Source organism: Martes martes (assembly GCF_963455335.1).
Source record: "Martes martes genome assembly, chromosome: 1".
Classification (NCBI taxonomy): Eukaryota; Metazoa; Chordata; class Mammalia; order Carnivora; family Mustelidae; genus Martes; species Martes martes.
In genome coordinates this window covers 120,268,080-120,291,956 of record NC_137888.1, presented here as the reverse complement: position 1 = coordinate 120,291,956, position 23,877 = coordinate 120,268,080, and the positions used below count along the sequence as shown (strand labels likewise).

At 36.8% G+C, this 23,877-nt stretch overlaps 1 protein-coding gene across 1 annotated transcript in view; it reads right to left on the bottom strand.

Moving 5' to 3' along the window:
• KPNA1 (karyopherin subunit alpha 1) overlaps positions 1 to 23,877 on the bottom strand; it is a 67,827-nt gene that overhangs the window by 30,509 nt on the left and 13,441 nt on the right. Inside the window, exon 2 of the mRNA XM_080796542.1 lies at positions 12,420 to 12,553. Within this exon, the coding sequence (XP_080652668.1) occupies positions 12,420 to 12,548 (129 nt within the window). The 5' untranslated portion in view covers positions 12,549 to 12,553. The remainder of the gene's footprint in view (positions 1 to 12,419; positions 12,554 to 23,877) is intronic.

The window sequence follows — 23,877 nt, the reverse complement described above, 5'->3', positions numbered from 1 at the left end:
AAAGACATGTTGAAAAAAGGGTGAGAAAATAGGTACAAAATATAAGTCAGCTGTGGGACATCAAGTGACCTACTATACAGATACTGAAGCCCTAAGACTGGGGTGGGGGAAATATATTTGGAAAATGGCCAAAAGTTTGTTGTTTTTTAGTTTCAAGTTTTTATTTAAATTTGTTAGCTAACATATAGTGTAATGTAACTTCAGGAGTAGAATTTAGTGATTCATCAGATATAACACCCAGTGATCAACACAAGTGCCCTCCTTAATACCCATCACGCATTTAACCCATCCCTCACTCGCCTCCCTCCATCAACCCGTTTGTTCTATATAGGTAAGTGTGTTTTATGGTTTACCTCTCTTGTTTTCCTATGTTCACCCATTTCATTTCTTAAATTCCATATGAGTGAAATCATATGGTACTTGTCTCTTTTTTAAAGATTTTATTTATTTATCAGAGAAAAAGAGAGCACACGAGCATGCGCAGGGGAAGTGGCAAAGAGAGAGGGAGAAGCTGACTCCCTGATTAGAACAGAGCCTGACACAGTGCTCAATCCCAGGACCCTGAAATCGTGACCCAAGCCGAAGCCAGACACTCAACCCACTGAGCCACCCAGGTGCCCAGTATTTGTCTTTGACTGGCTTATTTCGATTAGCGTAATACACTCTAGCTCCATCCACGTCATGCAAATGGAAAGATTTCATTATTATGGCTAATAGTCTATTGTATAGAAATACTACTACTTTTTCCATAGGCTATTTCCATCACTTGGCTATTGCTGATAATGCTGCTATAAACATCAGGGTGAATGTATCCCTTCTGATCAGTATTTTTGTATCCTTTGCGTAAATACCTAGTGATGCAATTGGTGCATCCTAGGAAACTCCACAGTTTTCCAAAATGGCTGCACCAGTTTGCTTTCCTACGGTATAAGAGGTTTCCCCTTTCTCACATCCTCACTAACATCTTTTGTTTCCTCCATTACTAATTTTAGCCATTTTGACAGATGTGAGGTGATATCTCATTGTAGTTTTGATTTGTCTTTCTGTGATGATAAGTCATACTGGGCATCTTTTTGTGTGTCTGTTAGCCATCGAGATTTAGATGTCTTCTTTGGAAAAATGTCTATTCGTGTCTTCTGCCCATTTCTTAACAGGACTGTTTTCTGGGTGTTGAGTTTTTAAGTTCTTTACAGATTATGCATACTAACCCTGTACCATACATGTCATTTGCAAATATCTTCTCCCATTCTGTAGGTTGCTCATTGTTCCCTTTGCTGTGCAGAAGCTTTTTATCTTGAAGTCTCAATTTTGCTTTTGTGGGAATTCCCTTACCTCCAGAGACATGCCAAGTAAGAAGTTGCTACGACCAAGGTCAAAGAGGTTGCTGCCTGTGTTCTCCTTTAGGATTTTAATGGTTTCCTGTCTAACATTTAGGTCTTTCAACCATTTTGAATTTATTTTTGGGAATGGGGTAAGAAAGTGGTCAAGTTTCATTCTTTTTGAATGCTGCTGTCCAGTTTTCCTAACACCATTTGTTGAAAGGACTTTTTTCCATTAGATATTTTTTCCTGCTTTGTAGAAGATTAGTTGACCACATAGTTGTGGGTCCATTTCTGGGTTCTCTATTCTGTTCCACTGATCTACTATCTTTTTTTTTAATATTTTATTTATTTGTCAGAGAGAGAGTGTGCACGCGCGCACGTGCACACAAGCAGGAGGAGTGGCAGGCAGAGGGAGAAGCAGGCTCCCCACTGAGCAGAGAACCCAATGTGGGGCTCGATCCCAGGACCCTGGGATCATGACCTGAGCGGAAGGCAGAGGCTTTAACCCACTGAGCCACCCAGGCGCCCCAATGCTGGTGGTATTTTGATAGGAACTGCACTAAATGTGTACACTGCTTTGGGTGGTATAGACATTTTAACAGCATTTGTTCTCCTAATCCATGTGCATGGAATGTCATTCCATTTCTTTGTGTCTTCTTCAATTTCTTTCAAAAGTGTTCTATAGTTTTCAGAGTACCAATTTTTTTTACCTCTTTGGTTAGATTTATTCCTAGGTATCCTATGGTTTTTGGTGCAATTGTAGATGGGATCAATTCCTTGATTTCTGCTGCTTCATCGTTAGTATATAGCAATGCAACAAATTTCTGTATGTTAGATTTTATATCCTGTGACTTTACTGAATTTGTGTTATCAGTTCTGGCAATTTTTTGGTGGACTCTCTGGGTTTTCCACAGAGAGTATCATGCTGTCTGCAAATATTGAAAGTTTGTCTTTTTCCTTGTCAATCTGGACGCCTTTTATTTCTTTTTGCTATCTGACTACTGAGACTAGGAGTTCCAGTCCTATGTTAAATAACAGTGATGTGAATGGACATCGCAGGTCTCATTCCTAACCACAGAGTAAAAGCTCTCAGTTTTTTCCTATTGAGAATATTAGCCACGGGTCTTCTGTATATGACCTTCTGTGTATGATGCTGAGGTATATTCCTTTTACCCCTACTTTGTTAAGGTTTAATCATTTTACTTTGTCAAATGTGTTTTCTGAATCAATATTGAGAGAATCATATAGCTCTTTTCCTTCCTTTTGTTAATATTGTGTACTGCATTGATTGATTTGTGAATACTGAACCACCCTTGCAGCCCAGGAACAAATCCCACTTGATTGTGGTGAATGATTCTTTTAATGTATTGTTGGATTTGATTTGCTGGTATTTTGTTGAGAATATCTGCATCCATGTTCACCGTGATATTGACCTGTAATTGTCTTTTTTAGTGGGGTCTTTACTGGTTTTGAAGTTAAGGTAATGCTGGCCTCAAAGAAGGAGTCTGGAAGTTTTCCTTTCATTTCTATTTTTTGAAACAGTTTGAGAAGAATAGGTACTAACTCTTCTTTAAATGTTTGGTAAAATTCCCCTTGGAAGCCATCTGGCCCTGGACTTGTGTTTGTTAGGAGATTTTTGATAACTGATTCAATTTTTCTTTGCTGGCTATCAGTCTGTCAAGTTTTCTATTTCCTCCTGTTTCAGTTTTGGTACTTTGTATGTTTCTAGGAATTTATCCATTTCTTCCAGATTGCCCAGTCTGTTGGCATATAATTTTTCATAACATTCTCTTGTAAGTATTTGTATTTCTGTGGTGTTGGTTCTGATCTCCTCTCTTACTCATGATTTTATTTGGGTCCTTTCTCTTCTGGATAAATCTGGCTAGGGGTCTATCAATTTTATTAATTTTTTCAAAGAACCAGCTCCTGGTTTCATTGATCTGTTCTACTATTTTATTTCTACATCATTTATTTCTGCTCTAATCTTTATTACTTCCCTTCTTCTGCTGGCTTTAGGCTTCACTTGTTGCTCTTTTCCTAGCTGAAAAAAGCAGGGAAAGGTTAGATTGTGTATTTGAAATTTTTCTGCTTCTTGAGGCAGGCCTGTATTGCTATATACGTCCCTTTTCTAATCCCTTTTACTGCATCCCATAGGTTTTGGACTGTCATGTTTTCATTTTAATTTGTTTCCACATAGTTTTAATTTCTTCTTTAAGTTTCTGGTTGAACCACTCATTCTTTAGTAAGATGTTCTTTAGCCTCCTATGTATTTATGGTCTTTCCAAATTTTTTCTTGTAGTTGACTTCAAGTTTCAGAACACTGCAGTCAGAAAATATGCATGGCATGATCTCAATCTTTTTGTACTTGTCAAGGCCTGATTTGTGACCTAGTATGTGATCTCTTCTGGGTAATGTCCCATGTGTACTATGTGTGTACTAGAAAAGAATGTGTACTATGCCACTTCAGGATGAAATGTTCTGAATATATCTATTAAGTCTATCTGGTCTAGTGTGTCATTCAAAGTCATTCCTTGTTCATTTTCTGCTTAGATAATTTGTCCTTTGACGTAAGTGGGGTGTTAAAGTCCCCTACTATTCCCGTGTAATTATCAATGAGTTCTTTTATATGTTTGTTACTGTTTTATATGTTTGGGTGCTCTGAAGTTGGGGGCATAAATATTTACAATTGTTAGACCTTCTTGTTGGATAGACCTCTTTATTATGATATAGTGCTCCTCTTCACTTCTTGTTACAGTCTTTGTTTTAAAATCCAGTTTGTCTGATGTTAAGTATTGGTACTCCAGCTTTGACATTCATTTATATGATAAATGGTTCTCCATCCCCTCACTTTCAATCTGCAGGTGTCTTTAGATCTAAAATGAGTCTCTTATAAGCAACATGTAGATGGGTCTTGTTTTTTTAATCCATTCTGACACCCTATGTCTTTTGATTGGAGCATTTAGTCCATTTACATTCAGAGTAATCACTGATAGATAAGAATTTAGTGTCATTTTATTACTTGTTTTGTCATTGTTTCAGGAGATTTTCTCTGTTCCTTTCTCATCTTCATTGACTTTGATCTTTCTTTCCCAAAGAGTCCCCTTTAAAATTTCTTACAAAGCTGATTTAGTGGTCACGAACTGCTTTAGTTTTTTTCTGTCTGGGAAACTATCTCTTCTTCTACTCTGAATGACACAACCTTGCTGGATAAAGTATTGCTGGCTGCAGATATTTCTCATTCAGCATGTTGAATATATCATACCACTTGCTTCTGGCCTGCCAAGTTTCTGAGGAGAGATCTGCTGTTAACCTTATTTGTCTTCCCTTGTAAGTTAGGGACTTCTTCTGTCTTAGCGCTTTTAGGACTTTTTTCCTTACCTCTGTGTTTTGCAAATTTAACTATGATATGTCTTGGTATTGGCCTGCATTTGTTGATTTTGATGGGCGTTGCCTGTGCCTCCTGGATTTAGATGTCTATTTCCACATTAGGAAAGTTCTCAACTATAATTTCCTCAAATAAACCTTCTGGTCCCCCCCGCCTTTCCCTCTCTACTTCTGGGACTCCTATGATACAAATATTATTACACTTTATGGAATCACTGAGTTCCCTAAGTCTACATTCGTGATCTAATATTTTTCTTTCCCTATTCCTTTTAACTTCCTTAATTTCTATAATCTCTCTATCACTTATTCATAGCCCTGCTTCTTCCATCCTTGTGGTCATTACATCCAGTTGGTTTCAAATCTCCGTTACTACATTTTTCATTTCAGCCTAATTTGGGGGGGATTCTAGCTCTACAGTAAGGGACTTTCTAGAGTCTTCTATGCTTTTCTCAAGCCCAGCTAACATCCTTATGATACTTCCTTCCAATTCTGAATGAGACATATTATTTCTATCTGTATTGATTAGATAGATCCCTGGCCATGACTTTTTCTTGTTCTTTCTTTTGGGATGAGTTCCTCTGCCTTGGCATTTTGTGTAGGTCTTTGCTTTCTTCTGTGTGTTAGGAAAGCCTGTCATGTTTCCTGCTCCTGTAAGTAATGACTTTATGTAGAAGAGGTCATATACTGTCCAGAGCCTGGCACTTAGAAGTGGTCTCTGGTATATGCTGTGTACACTCTGCTCCTGTGTTTTGGCTGCTCTTTTCCTCAGGTCAGTCCTCTGCAGTTTCTCCTTGCCTGCAGTGGGGAGTGTTTGGACGGTGGCCAGAGTGTGGTGAGTTTTAACCAGATGCAGCCTGGTCTGCTTATTAAAGACACTTAATGCTATTTCCACTAGAGCCGAAGCTTTGCAGAACTCTATGGTCAGCAGACATGTTGTGTGCAGGGGTGTGTGCTGGTCTTCTGGAGGAGGGGCCTGCTACTCTAGGGCTTGGTGTAAGCAGTTTAGGCCACTATTGCTGGCCTGTGCTGCTTACTGAAGTGAGTTCATGCTAAGTGAAGAGGGAGGAAAATGGTGTCATCCAGCTCCCTAGTCCCCAGAGAGGGGAGTCTGCATACACCACTATCAGGAAGCCATCGGAGAAGAACAAACAATCTCCCCTCATATGTCCCAGGCATCCCTCAGCTTGCTGCTTTCACCCTGTGTGTGTTCCAGCTATCTGTCTATCTGGAGGGCAATGCACCTTGTAGTCTATCCCAAGCAGGCAGTACTGAGTTTTGAAACTCCAAATTTTAGGGACCTGGCATGGCATGGGCCTGTGCTCGTCTTCAAGGGGAGGGTCTCACTGCACCAGGACTGATGCGGGTTTGTCCCAGAGGGGCAGTCTGCACCAAAGTGCAGGTGCATGGAGTTTGAAATAAAGCACAGTAAAGAGCAGTGTCCAAGTTAGTCACCCTCAGCAGGTGTCTCTGCACCTATGATGAGGGGTAAGGGAAGGAAATGGTGCCCACTGACTCTTTTGTCCCTTGTCACCTCTCCCAGATGAGCTCCAAGATTGGGGAACCATCTCTCCCGGTGAGTCTCAGGGGATTCTAAATATTAACAATGAACAATCAAAAACTGAAATTCAAAAGATACCATTTGCAATAGCATCAAAACTACACAATACTTGGGAAGAAAATCTCACAAGAAAAACTGCAGATCAGGGCACCAAGGGCAGCCCAGTCAGTTAAGTGTCCGACTCTTGGTTTTGGCTCAGGTCCTGATCTCAGAGTCATGAGACTGAACACCATGTCAGGCTCCACACTCAGCAAAGAGTCTGCTTGAGATTCGCTCTCTCCCTCTGCGCCTCCTTTCTCTCTCTCTAATAAATGAATCTTTTTAAAAAAGCAAACCTACAAATCCCTGAGAGATATTATAGGTCTAAATAAATGGAGATGTGGTGCTTATGTATGTATGTGCTCACAAGAGGAGCAAATGAAAGTCTCATACACTGCTGATGTGAAGATAAAGTTGTATAACCCATTTTAGCAAACAGCTGAATAGTGTACACACCTACTATACAACCCAGCCATTCTCCTCCTAGATATCCATCCTGGAGAAATGGAAATATACATCCATACAAAGAGCTGTCTATGAATGTTCAGAGCAGCTTTACTGATAATCACCCAAAACTGGAAACAATCCAAACTGCCATCAACAGGTGAATGAATAAACCAATTGTGGTTTTATCTTTACAAGATAGCTACTCAACAAGAACACGAATGAACTACTGATACACACAACATAAATGAATCTCAAAATGATTAAGCTGACTGAAAGAAGCCAGATAAAAGAGAATATATGTTATAACAGTCATTTATGCAAAGTAATCAGTAGTGACTGAAAACAGAATAGAAATTGTTTGGAGATAGGTGAGGGATGGGGAAAAGGTACTACAAAGGTACACCAGAAAAATTTTGAGAGCAATAAATATGTTCACTATCTTACTTATGGTGATGGTACATATGTCAAAATTTAACAAACTGTACACTCTATTGTATGTCAACTATACAGCCATAATGTTTAAAAACATACAAAAAAACAGCTGAAATAAACTGCAATACATCTATTTTAACACTATGAATTCCTAATATTAAAATACACACATTCCTGTTCCCTCTGGAAGATGCTAAGAAACCAACTCATTATTTTGAAAATGAGGAAATGAAGAAATTCAAGTATTTCTTCTTCCTCATATGATTACTAATTAAGAAAAACTAAAAACTGCAGTTTGATCAACCTCTTGGATCTTGCTTTTATGCTCTGTTAGGGAGGTCTGGAGCAGTAGTTTGTCTACGGCTAATTAATCTCCACTACTGAGGCAAGAGTCTCCTGAATACACTACCTAATGTCCTGTGGAAGATGACTTTTTCCAGTCTGGCTAGAAGAACAAGCACTATTCTCAGCACTGTGCAAGGGCTAGGCAGTGTTCCCTCTATCATCTGTGGAAGACAGTTTCTCTAGCCTTGTGCAGTCTCCTCAAGCACATCCGCTGGTCAGTACTCTGCTGAATATTCAAAGAAAAACTCTGAAGATCTCCAGGCTTCTTTCTCTATATACAGTTCTCTCCCTTTCGGTATTCCCCCCTGTGAATGGATGACTTGATTTCTTCTGACTCTCAGCTCTGTCTCTTCAACTCAGGAAGGCTGTGTTCTTTAGTTCCCTTTCTTTGTGTTGCGACTTGGAAACTCTCTTGGGCAGTAAGGGGTTAACAATCATAGGGCTCTTCTCATTGGCTTCCTATCTCTAGAGATCACTGTCCTTCACTGGTTAACGTCTAATGTCTTGAACTGCTGTTTCATGCATTTTGTCTGATTATTTCTAGTTTGTTTCAGGCAGCACGGTAAATCTGGGCCCTGCTATTCCACTTTGGCTGGAAGCAGAAGTCCTCCAAGTGCCCTTTCTAATACTCAATATATCCCACTTACAGCTAATGGGAGCCTGTTCAAGCTATCTCCTGAGTCTATTCAACATAAGCTTTTATAATCTTAAACCTCCTTGCTCTATGTTATGAAAAAAGACTACACATTCACCTTGAATATTCCCTATCTCTAATCGAGAATCAGGTGTTTTTTCCAAGAAGCCTTGATCCCTTGAGAGAAAAATTCTGTAATGGCCAATACCTCAGGGTCCTCAAAGTGCTCAGTGATATAAGGTGTTTTGCTATTTCTAAGCCTTTCTAAGACAGAACTGGGTTTTGTGTGTGTACGTGTATTTCAAAATACCTCATGAATCCCTACTGATATTACCTATTCAAATTTATCTAACTTCTTTGATTTTATACTTCTATTCTTTCTTAACCTAAAAAATCTAGGTTCCTAATACTAACATAGTTATTTGCTATATCTATATACAAATATACATGGTTTCTGGGGCGCCTGGGTGGCTCAGTGGGTTAAAGCCTCTGCCTTTGGCTCAGGTCACGATCCCAGGGTCCTGGGATACAGCCCCGCATCGGGCTCTCTGCTCAGCAGAGAGCCTGCTACCTCCTCTCTCTCTGCCTGCTTCTCTGCCTACTTGTGATCTCTGTCTGTCAAATTAAAAAAAAAAAAAAAAAAAAAAAAAAAAAAAAACCTTAAAAAAAAAGAAAAAACAAATACACATGGTTTCAGAATCAATCTTATATGATTACTAAAGCAGTTGAAGATTTGTTTATACTTCTTTTTGTCCTTAAAATACTGCCCAGTAGAGAAAATTAATCATTTGCCATATTTTAAAGTGTATTAAAGTATTGCCTCTCTGTGTGGTTTAGCTACGAGCATGACACACAGTTAGGGCCATTAAATTCCTCGTTTATTTTTAAGGACTTCTTCCTTCATTATTACTTCTTTTTGTTTCACAATTACTTAAAAGCATTTGCATGACTCCAAAATCACACCTAGTAACTAAAATTACATCCCCTGTATTGCAAAATTTACATCCATAAGTAGCGGTCTTTAATACGGCAGGATACAATTATGATCTGTAATACAACTGTTGATCAACAAATAGAATTTGAAATTGAAAACACCATACCATGTACATTATAAGGAGATGATGACAAGATAAGACCTGAGAAATACTACCAACAGGAAGTCCTAAGACTACAGCTATCCAGCCAGAACAGAGGATTAACAATTCTGACTGGTGCAAGAGGACAAAAAATGTAGGGTATAGGTCTCCAGCAGAAAAAACATAGAACTGAGAAATTATTTGAGAAGTTTAACCACACAGAAAATTAGATAAAAATTATTTGAAAGAGCTGTAGAAGAGAATTGAAACAAACAAACAAACAAAAAAGACAGCTAGGAATATGAAACCAAGCAGGTAAAAAAAAAATCAGACAATTAACTCCAGGAAAAACAAAGTATAAAGAAAGGAAATGTAACCACAGTATCCTATTCAGTTCAGCAATAAATAATACTTATGTACTGTAGTATAACTATACTGAGAATACAAGCAAGGGAAAAGTAGTGTAAGAGCTTAAATCTTCACCTACCATAACAGAACATCAATAGGTAATATTTTAAATTGATAAATAAATAGTCAAGAGGATTGAAAGTGGTTTACCTTGGGAATGAGACCAGGAACACTGGTGGTTTGGTTTCAAGTACTACAGTACTATTTAACCTTTTCAACTGTGCATGTCTTACTCAGAGAAAAATAGGTTTTAAAAAAGAAAAAACTGGGGCACCTGGGTGGCTCAGTCGGTTAAGCAGCTGCCTTCAGCTTGGGTCATGATCCCAGAGTCCTGGGATTGAGTCTTGCATCGGGCTCCCTCCTCAGCAGAGGGTCTGCTTCTCCCTTTCCCTCTGCTTGTGCTCTAATAAATAAAATCTTTAAAAAATAACAATAAAAAAGAAAAATCTGCCAAAACAATCATGATCTATACACCTTAACTACAGACTACATGTTAACTGAACTTGTTAACCAAGTTAATCAATGTGGAAAGTTGCCTGTCCACAAGTTTATCAACTTGCCCACTTCACAAAATATTTCTCTTAACTAAAAACATCAAGCAAACCTCCATTCATCATCATAATGGGTTTTATGAACTTTTCAGCAGCACTAAGTTACCTGTTCACTCTGAATTAACAAGAATTTGCATAATTCAAATTAACAAGTACTGGCTTAATCAGAATGACGCCAACTAGTATAATTTTTGCCAAAAATAAATTTTAGATTGGTCTGTAAGGGCCAAATGGATAGAGGTCATTTATCCTCTATCCATTAAGTGCTCTATCCTATAAGTGTTGCCTAGATATAACAAAAATTAAATGTTAGTCTGATAAAAGGACAGCCCTCAAAGATGCAGTTAGTTATCTTTTGAGCACTTGGCAACATCAACTCCTGTGCTACCCTCACATCTAGCTTGTCAGCTGGCTTAAGCCTGTGACTTTTCCCGATAAATGACAAAGCAACTGTGGAAAGATAAACAGTACCTAAATGAATCTATATTTTACTAATATTTACTGTTTTACAAATGAGGCATCAAATAAGTACTGTTATGATATTAAGAAGCCTGATTGGTTTTACCAGTTCTCTCTATATAATAAAGAATGAAATTTAAAAAATCAAGATTTTAAATAGAGCGATATTCCAAAAACTTATCACAGAAACTTATTAAAGCCATAGTATAATTTCAGATCTCATACAATGAACATGATAGAATTTCATCTACAAATATTTTCAGTTCAATATATGGGGCTATACTTGCCAGTTAAGGATACAGAGCATTTGTCTTCAGGCAAGTAACTGAAAACAAAAAATTTATCTTATTCATGTAACATGACATCACCTATCACCAAGAAGACAATAAAATGAATACTGTTCATAGCAGAGGATCATTATTACATCTTCAAATGGCTTTATGCGAAATATGATGCATAAGCTGGTGGTTATATTCAGACCTACACTTGGGCTCAGGTGTATATATTCATGTATTCACATTCACATATGGGAATATAAATATGTAACAATGTTATAATGATTTCTGAAGTTTACCTCCACAATAGAAGCTACTACAAAAGTTCAATGAAAGGTTCCACTTCAAATAAGACTCAGAGATGAAAAAAGAGATAATAAGAAACCCAGAGAAACTCATCCTTTTATGAATAAGTGATAACTCTTAATTTACTCCACTTAATATAAACTCCATTATAATATTATAAATTCTTTGCCCCCAAAATAATAGTATAATGAGAGTGTTTGAGTCAAACATCTACAGCTCTAACAAAAAAACACTGGGGTTGTAATGTACTCTTGGACTTTAACTAACTGGATTCTGCAGTGCAGTGTTACCCAAAAGAACAGTGTATTTTGAGACCAGCTCACTATAAATGCAAAATATTTATGACAGATTACTTTATCTCTCATGTATGAAAAATTCTGACTCATTCATTTGTCTTTTATGGAACTTTTGTAGCATGGGGATCAAATGGTCCTTCCAAGCTCAAAAGTCTCTCCTTAGCAAAAAAAAAAAAAAAAGTCACCTAAGTGTCTTTAAATTTCTTTGCCAAAAGGGATATACTATTCCTTCTAGGCATTTTAGGAGGAAGGTAGAGTGAGAGTGACTCCCAAATCCTTCTGTAGATTTTCAGACATTGTCAGTTAAAAATGACCAAAAATTTTTAAAAAACAAAAAAATCAATGTCCTAATGATTCATATAGAATTAATTTAGGGGTAAAAAGACATATTCCTTGAGATTTTTGTTTTAAAATACTACATAATAAATGTAAAGACAGACACGAAGCAAGTACAACAAAATACTATTACTGATTGCAAAGGAGAGTTTATGAAGTTCACTACTAATTTTGTATGTTTACAAATTTTCATATTAAAGATGATAATGAAAAATAGCATTTTACTGGTCACTTGAGAATTCATTAACAAACATGCACATAAAATCTTAAGCAAGTTGCAACTTTAAAAAAATAAAATACACTAAAAACAAACAGGCTGAAATATTAAACAGTGGTTGTATTGGAAATATGAGAACCCGAGAGATTTCTTTATTCTTGTATTCCACTTTTCATCACTTCCTCTTCCCCATTCCCAAAACACGATGATTTTATGACAGGGACATATATTTACACACATACACATATCTAACAAAGTCAAAATTAAAGTGGTTTCAGGCTTAAAATGGAAAATTTAGTTCTTTAAAATAAATTAATAAGGATAAAGGATTTACCTGCTCTTCTCTTTTCTGCTTGCGTAACTGCAATCCCTCTTCCTCCCTCCTTCTGCGCATCTCATCAGGATTCAGGGACTTATTTTTGTAACTTTTCAGGCGAAAGTTCTCTTTTCCTGGGGTAGTCATGATTTCTACAAAAATGAGAAAAAGGAAGAGAACAAATGAGCTTGGCTTATGGTAAAGAGTTCTGCTATTCTAACAGCACAGCTGAAATCATTACTTTTTTTTTTAGGAGATTAAAGTGTACATGTCAACAGCTTTCATATTTTCACATCTATGTGCAAACCATTACCACAGTCAATTTTTTAACGTTTTCATCACCTCAGAAAGAAACTATGTACCACTTGGCTATCACTCCTATCCAGGACATTTCATACAAACAGAATCATACACGTGATCTTTTGTGCCTCGCTTCTTTCACTTAGCGTATTTTTAAAGTTCATCTATGTTGCAATATATATCAGTAGTTTATTCCTTTTTATGACTGAATACTACCCCATCATATGGATATACCCCATTATATTTTATATCTACTCATCAACTGATAGACATTTGGGTTCTTTCCACTTTTTGACTATTATGAATAATGTTTCCATAAACATCTCTGGACAGGTTTTTATGTAGATATATGCTTTTATTTTTCTTGGGCATATACGTAGGAATCAAACTGTTAGGTCACATGGTAACTCTGTTTAATCATTTGAGGAACTATCAAATTATTTTTCCAAAGTGTTGTGCTATTTTACATTCCTACCAGCAGTGTAAGGGAGCTGACAATTTCTCTATTATCACAATTTTTAATGTCTGCTGTCTTTTCACATATTTCATTTAAAAAGTCTATTCAGATTCTTTGCCCATTTTTAAATTGTCTTTTTTTTTATCATTAAGGTTATAAAAATTCTTTATATATTCTAGACTGAAGTCCCTTATCAGAGTGGTGCCTGAGTGGCTCAGTTTCTTGAGCATCTAAATCCTGGTTTCAGCTCCTATCGTGATTTCAGGGTCACGGAATCAAGCCCTGCATCGGGCTCCCTGCTCAGTGTGGAGTCTGCTTCCCCTTTCCCTCTCGAGTGCTCCTCTCTCTAAAAATAATGGACTTCTTTTTAAAAAAAAGAAAAAAAAAGGTCCCTTATTAGATTATACAGTCTTTAAATATTTTCTTCCACTCTACGGGTTTTCTTTTCACTTTTTCCTTTTGATGATGTACAAATTAATCTATTTTTGCTGTTGCTCATGCTTTTAGTGTCATAATTTGGGATTCTTAACCCTAAGTTTCCTTCTAAGAGTTTTAAAAAGTTTTAGCTCTTACATTTAGGTCTGTCATCTACTTTAATTATTATTTATGGTATGAGGTAAGGGTCCAACTACATTATTTCACATATGGCTACCCATTTGTTCCAGGCACCATTTGTTGAAGACTATTCTTTCTCCACTGAATGGTCTTGATACCCTTGTTGAAAGACAAATTAACCACATCTATATGGCTTTATTTCTCAACTCAATTATATTCCATTGATCTAATCTGTATGTATATCTTTGTGCTGATTCCACACAATCTTGACTACCATTTTTGTAGTAAGTTTTGAAATCAGGAAGTATAAGTCCTCCTATCTTAGTCAAGATTCTTTTGGCTCTTCTAGACACCCTGCAATTCCATATGATTTTTAGGATCAGTTTGTCAATTTCTACAAAGAAGTAAGCTGGGATTCTGAAAAGGACTACACTGAATCTGTAGGTCAATGTGAGGAGTAGTGCCATCTTTTTTTTTTTTTTAATTTATTTATTTGTTAGAGAGCGAGCGAGCGAGCACAGGCAGACAGAGTGGCAGGCAGAGGCAGAGGGAGAGGGAGAAGCAGGCTCCCCGCCGAGCAAGGAGCCCGATGTGGGACTCCATCCCAGGACGCTGGGATCATGACCTGAGCCCAAGGCAGCCGCTTAACCAACTGAGCCACCCAGGCGTCCCGGAGTATTGCCATCTTAATGTTAAATCTTCCAATCTACAGATAGGATATTTTTCTCTTAGATCTTCTCTAGTTTCTTTCAACAATATTTTATAGTTTTCAGTGTTTTATAATTCTTTTGTTAAATTTTTTTTCTATTTTAATTTTTTTGGTGCTATTATAAATGGAATTTTTTTCTTGATTTCACTTTTGGATTGTTCATGACAAGTCTATAGAAATACAATAAATTTTTGTATACCAATTTTGTATTCTGCAACTCTGCTAAGCTTGTGTATTAGTACTCTAATATTTTTTTAGTGGATTCCTTAGGATTTTCTAAGTCATTTCATACAAAATCATATCATCTGCCAGAGACAGTTTTCTTTCTTTCCAATCTTGAGGCTTTTGTGTATTTTTCTTTCTTTTCCTTATTTTTTTTTCCCCAAAATTGCCATAGCTAGAACCTCTAGGTAGAAATGGAGAAAGCAGGCACTCTTGTCTTATTCCTGATTGTGGAGGAACAGTGTTCAGTTTTCCCCATTAAGTATGATGTTGTCTTTGAATATTTCCTAGGTGTCTTTATTCATGTTGAGGAAGTTCCGTTCTAGTCCTCGTTTTTTGGGTGTTTTTATCATTAAAGGGTGTTAGATTTCATCAAATTTATTTTGTGTCTATTATGAGAACAATGTGACTTTTATTTCCTGATATGTTATATTAATTGGTTTGTGCACTTCACACTAACCTTGCGTTTCTGGGATATTATGCCACTTGGTTGTGGTGTAAAATTCTTTTTATATGTGGTGAATTAGGCTTGCTAGTATTTTGAGGATTTTTGTGTTCATCTTTGTAAGGTGAAGTCTGTAGTCTTCTTGTGATGTCTCTGGTATCAGGGTAACACTAATACTAGCTTCATAAAATAAACTGGGAAGTGTTCCCCCTCTCAGTTTTTAGGAAGAGTTAGCATTAATTCTTTAAATGTTTGGTAGAATTTAGCAGTGAAGCCATATGGGTCTGTGCTTTTCTCTGTGGGTAGCTGTATGATTAATCCAATCTCTTCACTTGCTATATAGGTCTATTCGGTCTGTCTATATAAGACAGTTTCAGCAGCCATTTTTCTAAAAATTTGTCCATTTTGGGGGCGCCTGGGTAACTCAGCCAGTTGGACGTCCAACTCTTGGTTTTGTTTCAGGTCTCATGATCTCAGAGCTGTGAGCTCAAATTCTGTGACAGCCTCCACAGCAGGAAGTCTGCTTGAGATTCTCTTTCTGTCCTACCTCTGTTCCCTCCCTCCCCCTTGTGCACACTCTCTCAAAAATAAATAAATAAATCTTTAAAAAATCGCCCATTTTATCTAAACTATATAATTTATTGGCATGCAGTTGTGCACAGTATTCCTTTATAAACCTTTCCATTTTTGTAATCCCAGTAGTAATGTTCCATCTGTTATTTGAACTTCAAGTAATTTAAGTCCTCTTTTTTTCTATGTCAGTCTGGCTAAAGGCCTACCAATTCTGCTGATCTTTTCAAAGAACCAGTTTTTGGTTTCCTTAATCTTCTCTATTTTTTTCTATTTTCTAGTTCATTAATTTCTACTCTATTATTTCCTCCTTTCTGCTTGTTTTAGGTTTACTTTGCTCTTCTTTTTCCGTGACTTAAGGTGGACAGTTAGTTATTGATTTGAGATCTTCCTTCTTTATATAAGCATTTATTACTTGTTATTAGTTTCCCTAAAAGCACTGCTTTAGCTGTATTCCATGTTTTCTTAAGTGGTAACTTCATTTTTACTTATCTCAAACTATTTTTTGATTTCTCTTTTCATTTCCACATATTTGTGAGTTCCCCAAATTTTTGTTAGTGATTTCTAGTTTCTTTCCACTGTAGTCAGAGGACAATTTTTGTATTATTTCAATCCTTTTAAGATGTTTTGTGGCCTAGCATATTGTTTATCCTTGAAAATGTCCCACATTCACTTGAGAAGAATATATATTCTATTGTGGCTGGGTGCTGGTGGTGTTCTACAGATGTCTCCTAGCTCTAGCTGGCTTGTGGTGTGGTTTCTTTGGTGATCTCATGCCTAGTTGGTTTGTCTATTACTAAAAGTGGCGTAGTATAGTCTCCCAACCATTACTGCTAACTGTCTATTTTTCTCTTCATTTCTGTCAGGCTTTGCTTCTTGTATGTTGGTGCTGTTACTAGATCCATATATATTTAAAACTTTTACCTTTCTAATGGATTGGCTCTTTCATCCCTTTCTCTCTACTGACATTTTTTGTTTTAAGGTCTACTTTTTCTGATATTAGTGTAGCCACTTCCGGTTTCTTGTGGTGGTTGTTTGAATAGATATATTTTCATCCTTATACTTTCAATGTATTTGTATCTTTAAACTTAAAATATATCTCTTGTAGAGAGCATATAGTTGGACACTGATATCTCTGCCTTTTTTTATTATATAGTTTAATCAATTCATGTTTAATATTACTTACATAGTTGATTTATGACTGTTTTTTCATTTTCTATGTGTCTCATGTCTTGTTTGTCCCTTTACTACTCTTTGACTGTCTTCTTTTGCATTAAGTGACTATTTTCTAATGCAGCACTTAAATTTCTTTAATGACCTTTTCACTGTATTTTTTTGTTTTGTTTTTTTCCCCTAGGGGCTGCTCAAGGGCTTACCATACACATTTTAACTTCAGACTTATAGCAGCTTCAGACTTATACTAGCTTAATTCCAGGAAGATATAGAAATGTTGTGCTATATAGTTCAATTGCCTTTTCCTCCATTTGACAGCATTGTTGTGATATATATTACATTTAATGTTACAAATCCAACAATGCATTATAATTATGACTTTAACACCTGTAGTCATTTTCTTAGTTTGACATAGCTTTGCCTCCACTCACCTTCTATGTGCTGCTATTGACAGATACATTACAAATATACTACGCTTCTACACCTTACAGGCCTAAGAACACATTGTACATATATTATTTTATACAACTTTTTAAAAAGATTTATTTACTTTAGTGAGAGAGAAAGAGAGCAAAAGCTAGCACAAGCAGGAGTGGCACAGGGAGAGAGAGAATCTGAAGCAGACTCCATGTGAAGCACAAGCCCAACACAAGGCTCCGCTCATGACCCTGTGATTGTGACCTAAGCATAACCAAGAGTCACACACCTAAACAACTGCACCATCTACACACCCCCAAAACTACTTTTAAATCAGTTTAAAGTAAAAAGAAGAAAATACTACTATATTCTTTTATTCTTATATTCGTATTCTTATATTCCTTTAAAATTACCTTTACTGGTACTCTTTCCTCATATGGATTCAAATTACCATCTGGGATCACTTGCTTTCAGCCTAAAGAACTTCCTTTAGCATTCTTGCAAGGGTCTGCTAGTAATAAACTCTCTCAGTTCCTGTTTATCTGGGAAAATCTTCATTTCACTGTCATTTTAAAAAGAGAACTTCGCTGGATATACAGGATTTTTGGTTGACTGTATTTGTCTTTGAGTACTTGGAATATATTATTACACTGCCTCTGGCCTCCACTGTCTGCTGAGAAGTCAGCTATTACTCTTATCTGGGCTCCCTGGTAAGTCAATTCCTTGAGCTATTTTCCGACAGGCTTTTTCCCCTAACTACCCAACCAAATCTCTGAACCAGAACCCCAAGGTGGGAGTGCAGACAACAGCACACTTCTCTGAGAGCTATCCCCTATAGGAGTAGAGTATTTTGTTTAGGGTAGGCAGCAGCCTGAGGTCTTAACCAGCTTGTCTCTTCTGACATGGAATCACCACCTTAGAAAACAGAAAAGATATCTATTCCCCAGTACTCCCACCAGCTCTGCACCCAGGTAGAGCCTCTGTTCCACAGTGGGGACTGGACAGAAGGTAATCCTCTGCCTCTCCACCACATATACCCAGAACTTAGCCTTAGCACCAGGCAGCTAGGGGTAGGACAAGAAATCCTGATATCCTGCTCCTCCCAAAAAAACCTTCTCTCCAACTGGAAGCTCTTCATTTACTGTATGCCCTAGGATCACTTCCGGAAGCTTTTAATAGTTGTTTTTCAAGTTTCCCCCAATTTTACTAGGGAGTGAGGCTGCAGAGCTCCCTGTACTGTCGGGCTGGAATTCATAAAACAATTATTTTTAACATGATTTTACTGCAAGCCTGGATTGAGAATCATTTGATTTATAATGTGCTATGTTGCAACATCTATTTTACCTGACTCTGTTAACAAACATACAAGGCAAAATTATTCTCATCCTTTACAGTTAAAGATTCAGGATGCTAAAAAAGTTTAAGTGACTCAGCCAGGGTTACACACTTAATACAAGACACAGCAAGGATATGAACCTAGGTTCCTGATTATAAACCTGATGTTCTACTGTTATGGACTGAACTGTGCTCCCTCCTACAAACTATATATTGAAGCCCTAAATTCCATAATGACTACATGTGGATACACAGCCTTTAAGGAGGTAAGTAAGGTTAAATGGGTTTGTAACAGTGGGGTCCTAATCCAGCAGGATTACTGTCTTTACAAGAAGAGAAAAAGACACCAGAAATCTCTTCCTCCATCTCCCCCTGCCATGTACACACACAAAAAAAGGGCATGTGAGGAAAGAGGGAGAAGGTAGTCATCCACACGTCAGGAAGATAAGCCCCACCAGAAACCAGCCCTGTTGGCACCTTGATCTTGGACTTCTAGGCTCCAGAACTGGGAAAGAATGAATTCTGTTGTTTAAGCCACCCAATCTGTGGTATTTCTTATGGCTGCCCAAGCAGACTAATATATACACTCATTGGTATTTTGTCAGATTGAGCTTTATCAGAATGAAAGGCAGAGGAAGTGCAGATGAAAATTTGAAAATAATTATGAAGGAATCATTTAACAGTGCTGAGAAATGGTCTAGAGAAAAAAGCTGGATTCCTGAAGCAAGTAGTATTTTGGCTCTGAAGTATCACAGTATAGCATTATAATAGCAGTGTTACAATGATGACCCAAGTTCAAGAATCAGAAGTTTTAGGTCAAAGAAAGGAGAAAGACTATGGCAACAGGGCAAGACCTAGATAAAGTTTAACAATACCAAAAAACAACTGGGCTTCAGTAACTGCAAGCCTGTACTCAACATGGAGCGGGAAGGGCACACAATTAAGGGATATACAGAGAGAAAGAGTTAAGTGATAAAATAGATGGAGTTAAAGGTAAAATGAACAACTGAGGAGTGGGGGTGAAGGGTAAAAAGAGGACCTTTGTACACTTCTTGAAACTCCTATAAGCTTGAAATTACCGCAAAAAAATTTTTTTTAATTAAAAAAATTCTAAAAGGAAAGAAATGCTCATATAAAACTACTATTTACTTGCTTCCTTTTATTACAGTGACTTAAGAAGCTAGCCCAGAGGAGAGGGCTGGCCTTGAAGTCCTGTTTTCAAATTTACGTCTCAGCACAGTGATGTAGAAAAAATACTAAATTCTGTGAGCCTTGGTTTCCTCATTTGCACAATGGGGATATTACCTTCTAAGGTGAAGAGAAGATGAAAGCATACTCCCACTGTCCAGCCCATATATAGCTCACACCTGATATTTGTGTAATGAAGAAATGGCTATAAATAGCTCTAAAGGTTCAAAAAAAAATCTCTTCTGACTAAAGTGATGGGGTATAGCTCCTTAAAGGAGATGGTGTTTCAGCTAGGTTGTGAAGGATAAATAAAACTTCAGCAGTTGAAGTTAAAAGAGAAAGACCCACAAAACATAAGAGTACAAATTAAAGGACAGACGTTAGAAAATACAACTCATGAAAAATAGCAGTAAGTTGATTTGATTAGAAAAATTGCGCTTCAAAAGTACACAGACATGAGAAAAGCAAGCACCTATTTTCTTTCTTTTTCTGCTAAACTGCAGTATCCAAGAACTCACAAATGACTCTAATGCTCAAACTAATAATTTCTATCATCCATATAGTGCATTTGTGCCTTTGAAATATTCTTCCCTTTTAAATTACAGAAAGGCTCACGTTAAAAAAACAAACAATACGGATGGGTATAAACAGATAAATGAAAATGTACCCCCGCCTAAAGGTAACCACCATCAAGCTCTCTGCATATCCTTTCAAAAACTGGTTATACAACAATAAAACGTTTTGGTTTTTGTTGTACACTGATGGGAAATTATAAACACAATTCTGCACTTTTGCTTTAACTCTGGACAATCTTCCATATAATGCCTACAGAGTTAAATTACTTTTAATATACTAATTTTTATACCATAATGACCAGACCCTAAACATCACTGACCTTTAAGCTTGTCTCCAATTTTCTATTACAAACAATGCTGTAACCAGTATTCTCCTTCATGTATTTACACATATTCTGCAATTATATCCAATAATGAATTCTAAACAGTGGAACCTAAGATCTAAAGTATGTGCACTCAAAATTTTGATAGTCCAAGTACCCCGTAAAACAATGTGTTTAGTGTGCCAATGTACACCAGTGAATATGAGTGCATCAGTTCCCCACCACTATCACTGTTCACTCAAAACTGATTCAAACTTTTCCACATTTGACTGTATCATATGTGAAAAAATACTTCTCATGAAAACTATTTTCATAACACTAAGATGTTATATATGCTTTTTTTTTTTTTTAACTTTCATGCCTAAGCTTTTCAGAAGCTTCATTCCATGATGACATTATCACTCTGACACCTAATGGAATGTGTGCTGTATATTTCTGTTTTAAAATTTTGTTTTAATTTCTAATACAGTAAATAGTAAAAAATACAAAACAGCAACATAAACAAAAGTTCTCTGGGGTCCTCAGCAAATTAAGAGTGTAAACAAGTTCCCAGGCCAAAAACTTTAAGAACCCTTAATCCAGTCATTTTTGGTTTTTTGAAAGATTTATTTGTCAGAGACAGAAAGAAAGAGAGCACGCATGCACAAGCAGGGGAAGCAGCAGGCAAAGGAGAAGCAGGTTCCTCGCCAGGCAAGGAGCCTGATTTGGGACTCGATTCCAGGACCCTGGGATCATAACCTGAACTGAACGCAGACACTTAACCAACTGAGCCACCCAAGCGTCCCCAATCATTTTTGTCTTAAGGAAAAAATAGTCATTAGACATTCAGATAACATTCTAATCACAGATTAAGGAAACTCAACATCTTTAAAATACTGTCTTCTTGGTCAGGAATTAAACATGTATTTACACTTATCTTTTTTTATTGCAATGATAAACGTGAAATTTCCTTCCAATATATTCTAATTGGCTACTGTCTATATTTGAAAAAATTACTATGCATAAATTTTTTAATCCAGCCAATGAATTAAATTAGCTACTGAATTCTGTTTCTGATACTTTCAGCTGACACTCTCAATATTTAATATCTCTAAACAATTGTAACTTCTGCCTCCTCCATTCTAAAGTTAGTATTCCATTTCACTTCCTATTTAAAAATATTTAACTAGTACTTCTAGGACAAAGTTACAATGTTAATTAAGCAACAAAGGTTAGAGCAGGCATTTTTATCTCATTTCTGGTTTTGATCTATGTCTAATATTTTATTAACTAAACATGATACTAGGGTATTTTTTTAAAAGTCAGGTTTACTAAGGTACTATTTATAATTTACATAAAGTAAAACTTAACATTTAAGTAAATACCACCACAAATAGAATATTTTCTTCACTATGAAAAGTTCTATCAGGTCTCCTTCTAGTAAATCCACTCCCTCTCCAACCCCAGGCACCTAGTGATTTATTTTTGTCCTTACAGTTTTGCATTTTACAGAAAGTAAAATAAATGGAACCATCCAATATGTAACCTTTTGAGTGTGGCTTCTTTTAGTCAGTATTAACTAATTTAATATTCATAATGTTGTTTTATCTAGCAGTAATTCACTCTTTTTATTGCTGAACTGTATTCCACTGTATTCCACACTTTATTCACCACTTGATAGACATTTGGGTTGTTTGCATTTTCTGGTGATTATGAGTAAGCCACTATAAACTTTCATATACGGTTTTTGTATGAACAAGTATTTTCATTTTTCTTAGGTAACAACCTGCGATGACACTGCTGGATCATATGGTAACAATATGCTTACTTTTATAAGACTGTCATACTGTTTTTCAAAATGGCTGTACCACCATGCATCCCTACCAGCATTCCATGAGCTCCAGTTGTGTTGCACTGCTGTTCTGAGATACTTTTTAAAAAAATGACATCTACAGACAAAGGGCTGATATCAAGATCTATAAAGAACTTCTCAAACTCAACACTCACAAAACAGATAATCACATCAAAAAATGGGCATAAGACATAAACAGACACTTCTCCAAAGAAAACATACAAATGACTAACAGACACATGAAAAAATGTTCATCATTAGCCATCAGGGAGATTCAAATCAAAACCACACTGAGTTACCACCTTAACACCAGTTACAATGGCCAAAATTAACAAGACACAAGTGTTGGAAAGGATGTGGAGAAAGGTGAACCTTCTTACACTGTTGGTAGGAATGCAAGTTGGTGCAGCCACTTTGGAAAACAGTGTGGAGATTCCTTAAGAAATTAAAAACAGAGCTACCCTATGACCCAGCAATTGTACTACTGGGTATTTACTGCAAAGATACAGATGTAGTGAAAAGAATGGCCATCTGCACCCCAATATTCATAGCAGCAATGGCCACAGTCGCCAAACTGTGGAAAGGGCCAAGATGCCCTACAACAGACGAATGGATAAAGAAGATATGGTCCATATATTCTATGGAATATTATGCCTCCATCAGAAAGGATGAATACCCAACTTTTGTATCAACATGGAGAGGACTGGAGGAGATTGTGCTGAATGAAATAAGTCAAACAGAGAAAGTAAATTATCATATGGTTTAACTTACTTGTGGAGCATAAGGAATAACACAGAGGACATGAGAGGAAGAGAGAAGTGAGTTGGGGGAAATGGGAGGGGGAGATGAACCATGAGAGACTATGGACTCTGAGAAACAAACTGAGGGTTTGGGAGAGAAGGGGAGTGGGGGGTTGGGTGAGCCTGGTGGTGGGTATTAAGGAGGGCACGTATTGCATAGAGCACTGGGTGTGGTGCATAAACCAATGAATCTTGGAACACTGAAAAAAAAAATAAATGGAAACAAACAAAAAATGACATCTAAGTACCAGCCATCCATACCTATTTTACTAGTTTTTTTTTTTAAGATTTTATTTATTTATTTGACAGGGAGACACACAGCAAGAGAGAGAACACAGCAGGGGCAGTGGGAGAGGGAGAAGCAGATTCCCCGCTGAGCAGGGAGCCCAACACGGGGCTCAATCCCAGTACCCCAGGATCACGGCCTGAGCTGAAGGCAGATGCTTAATGATTGAGCCATCCAGATGTCCCTATTTTACTAATTTTTAAAACCTGAAATGTGTGTTGAATTTTATCAAATCACTTTTTGGTGGTGATTAAAATGATCAAGTTTATCTACTCTGACATATTAAATAT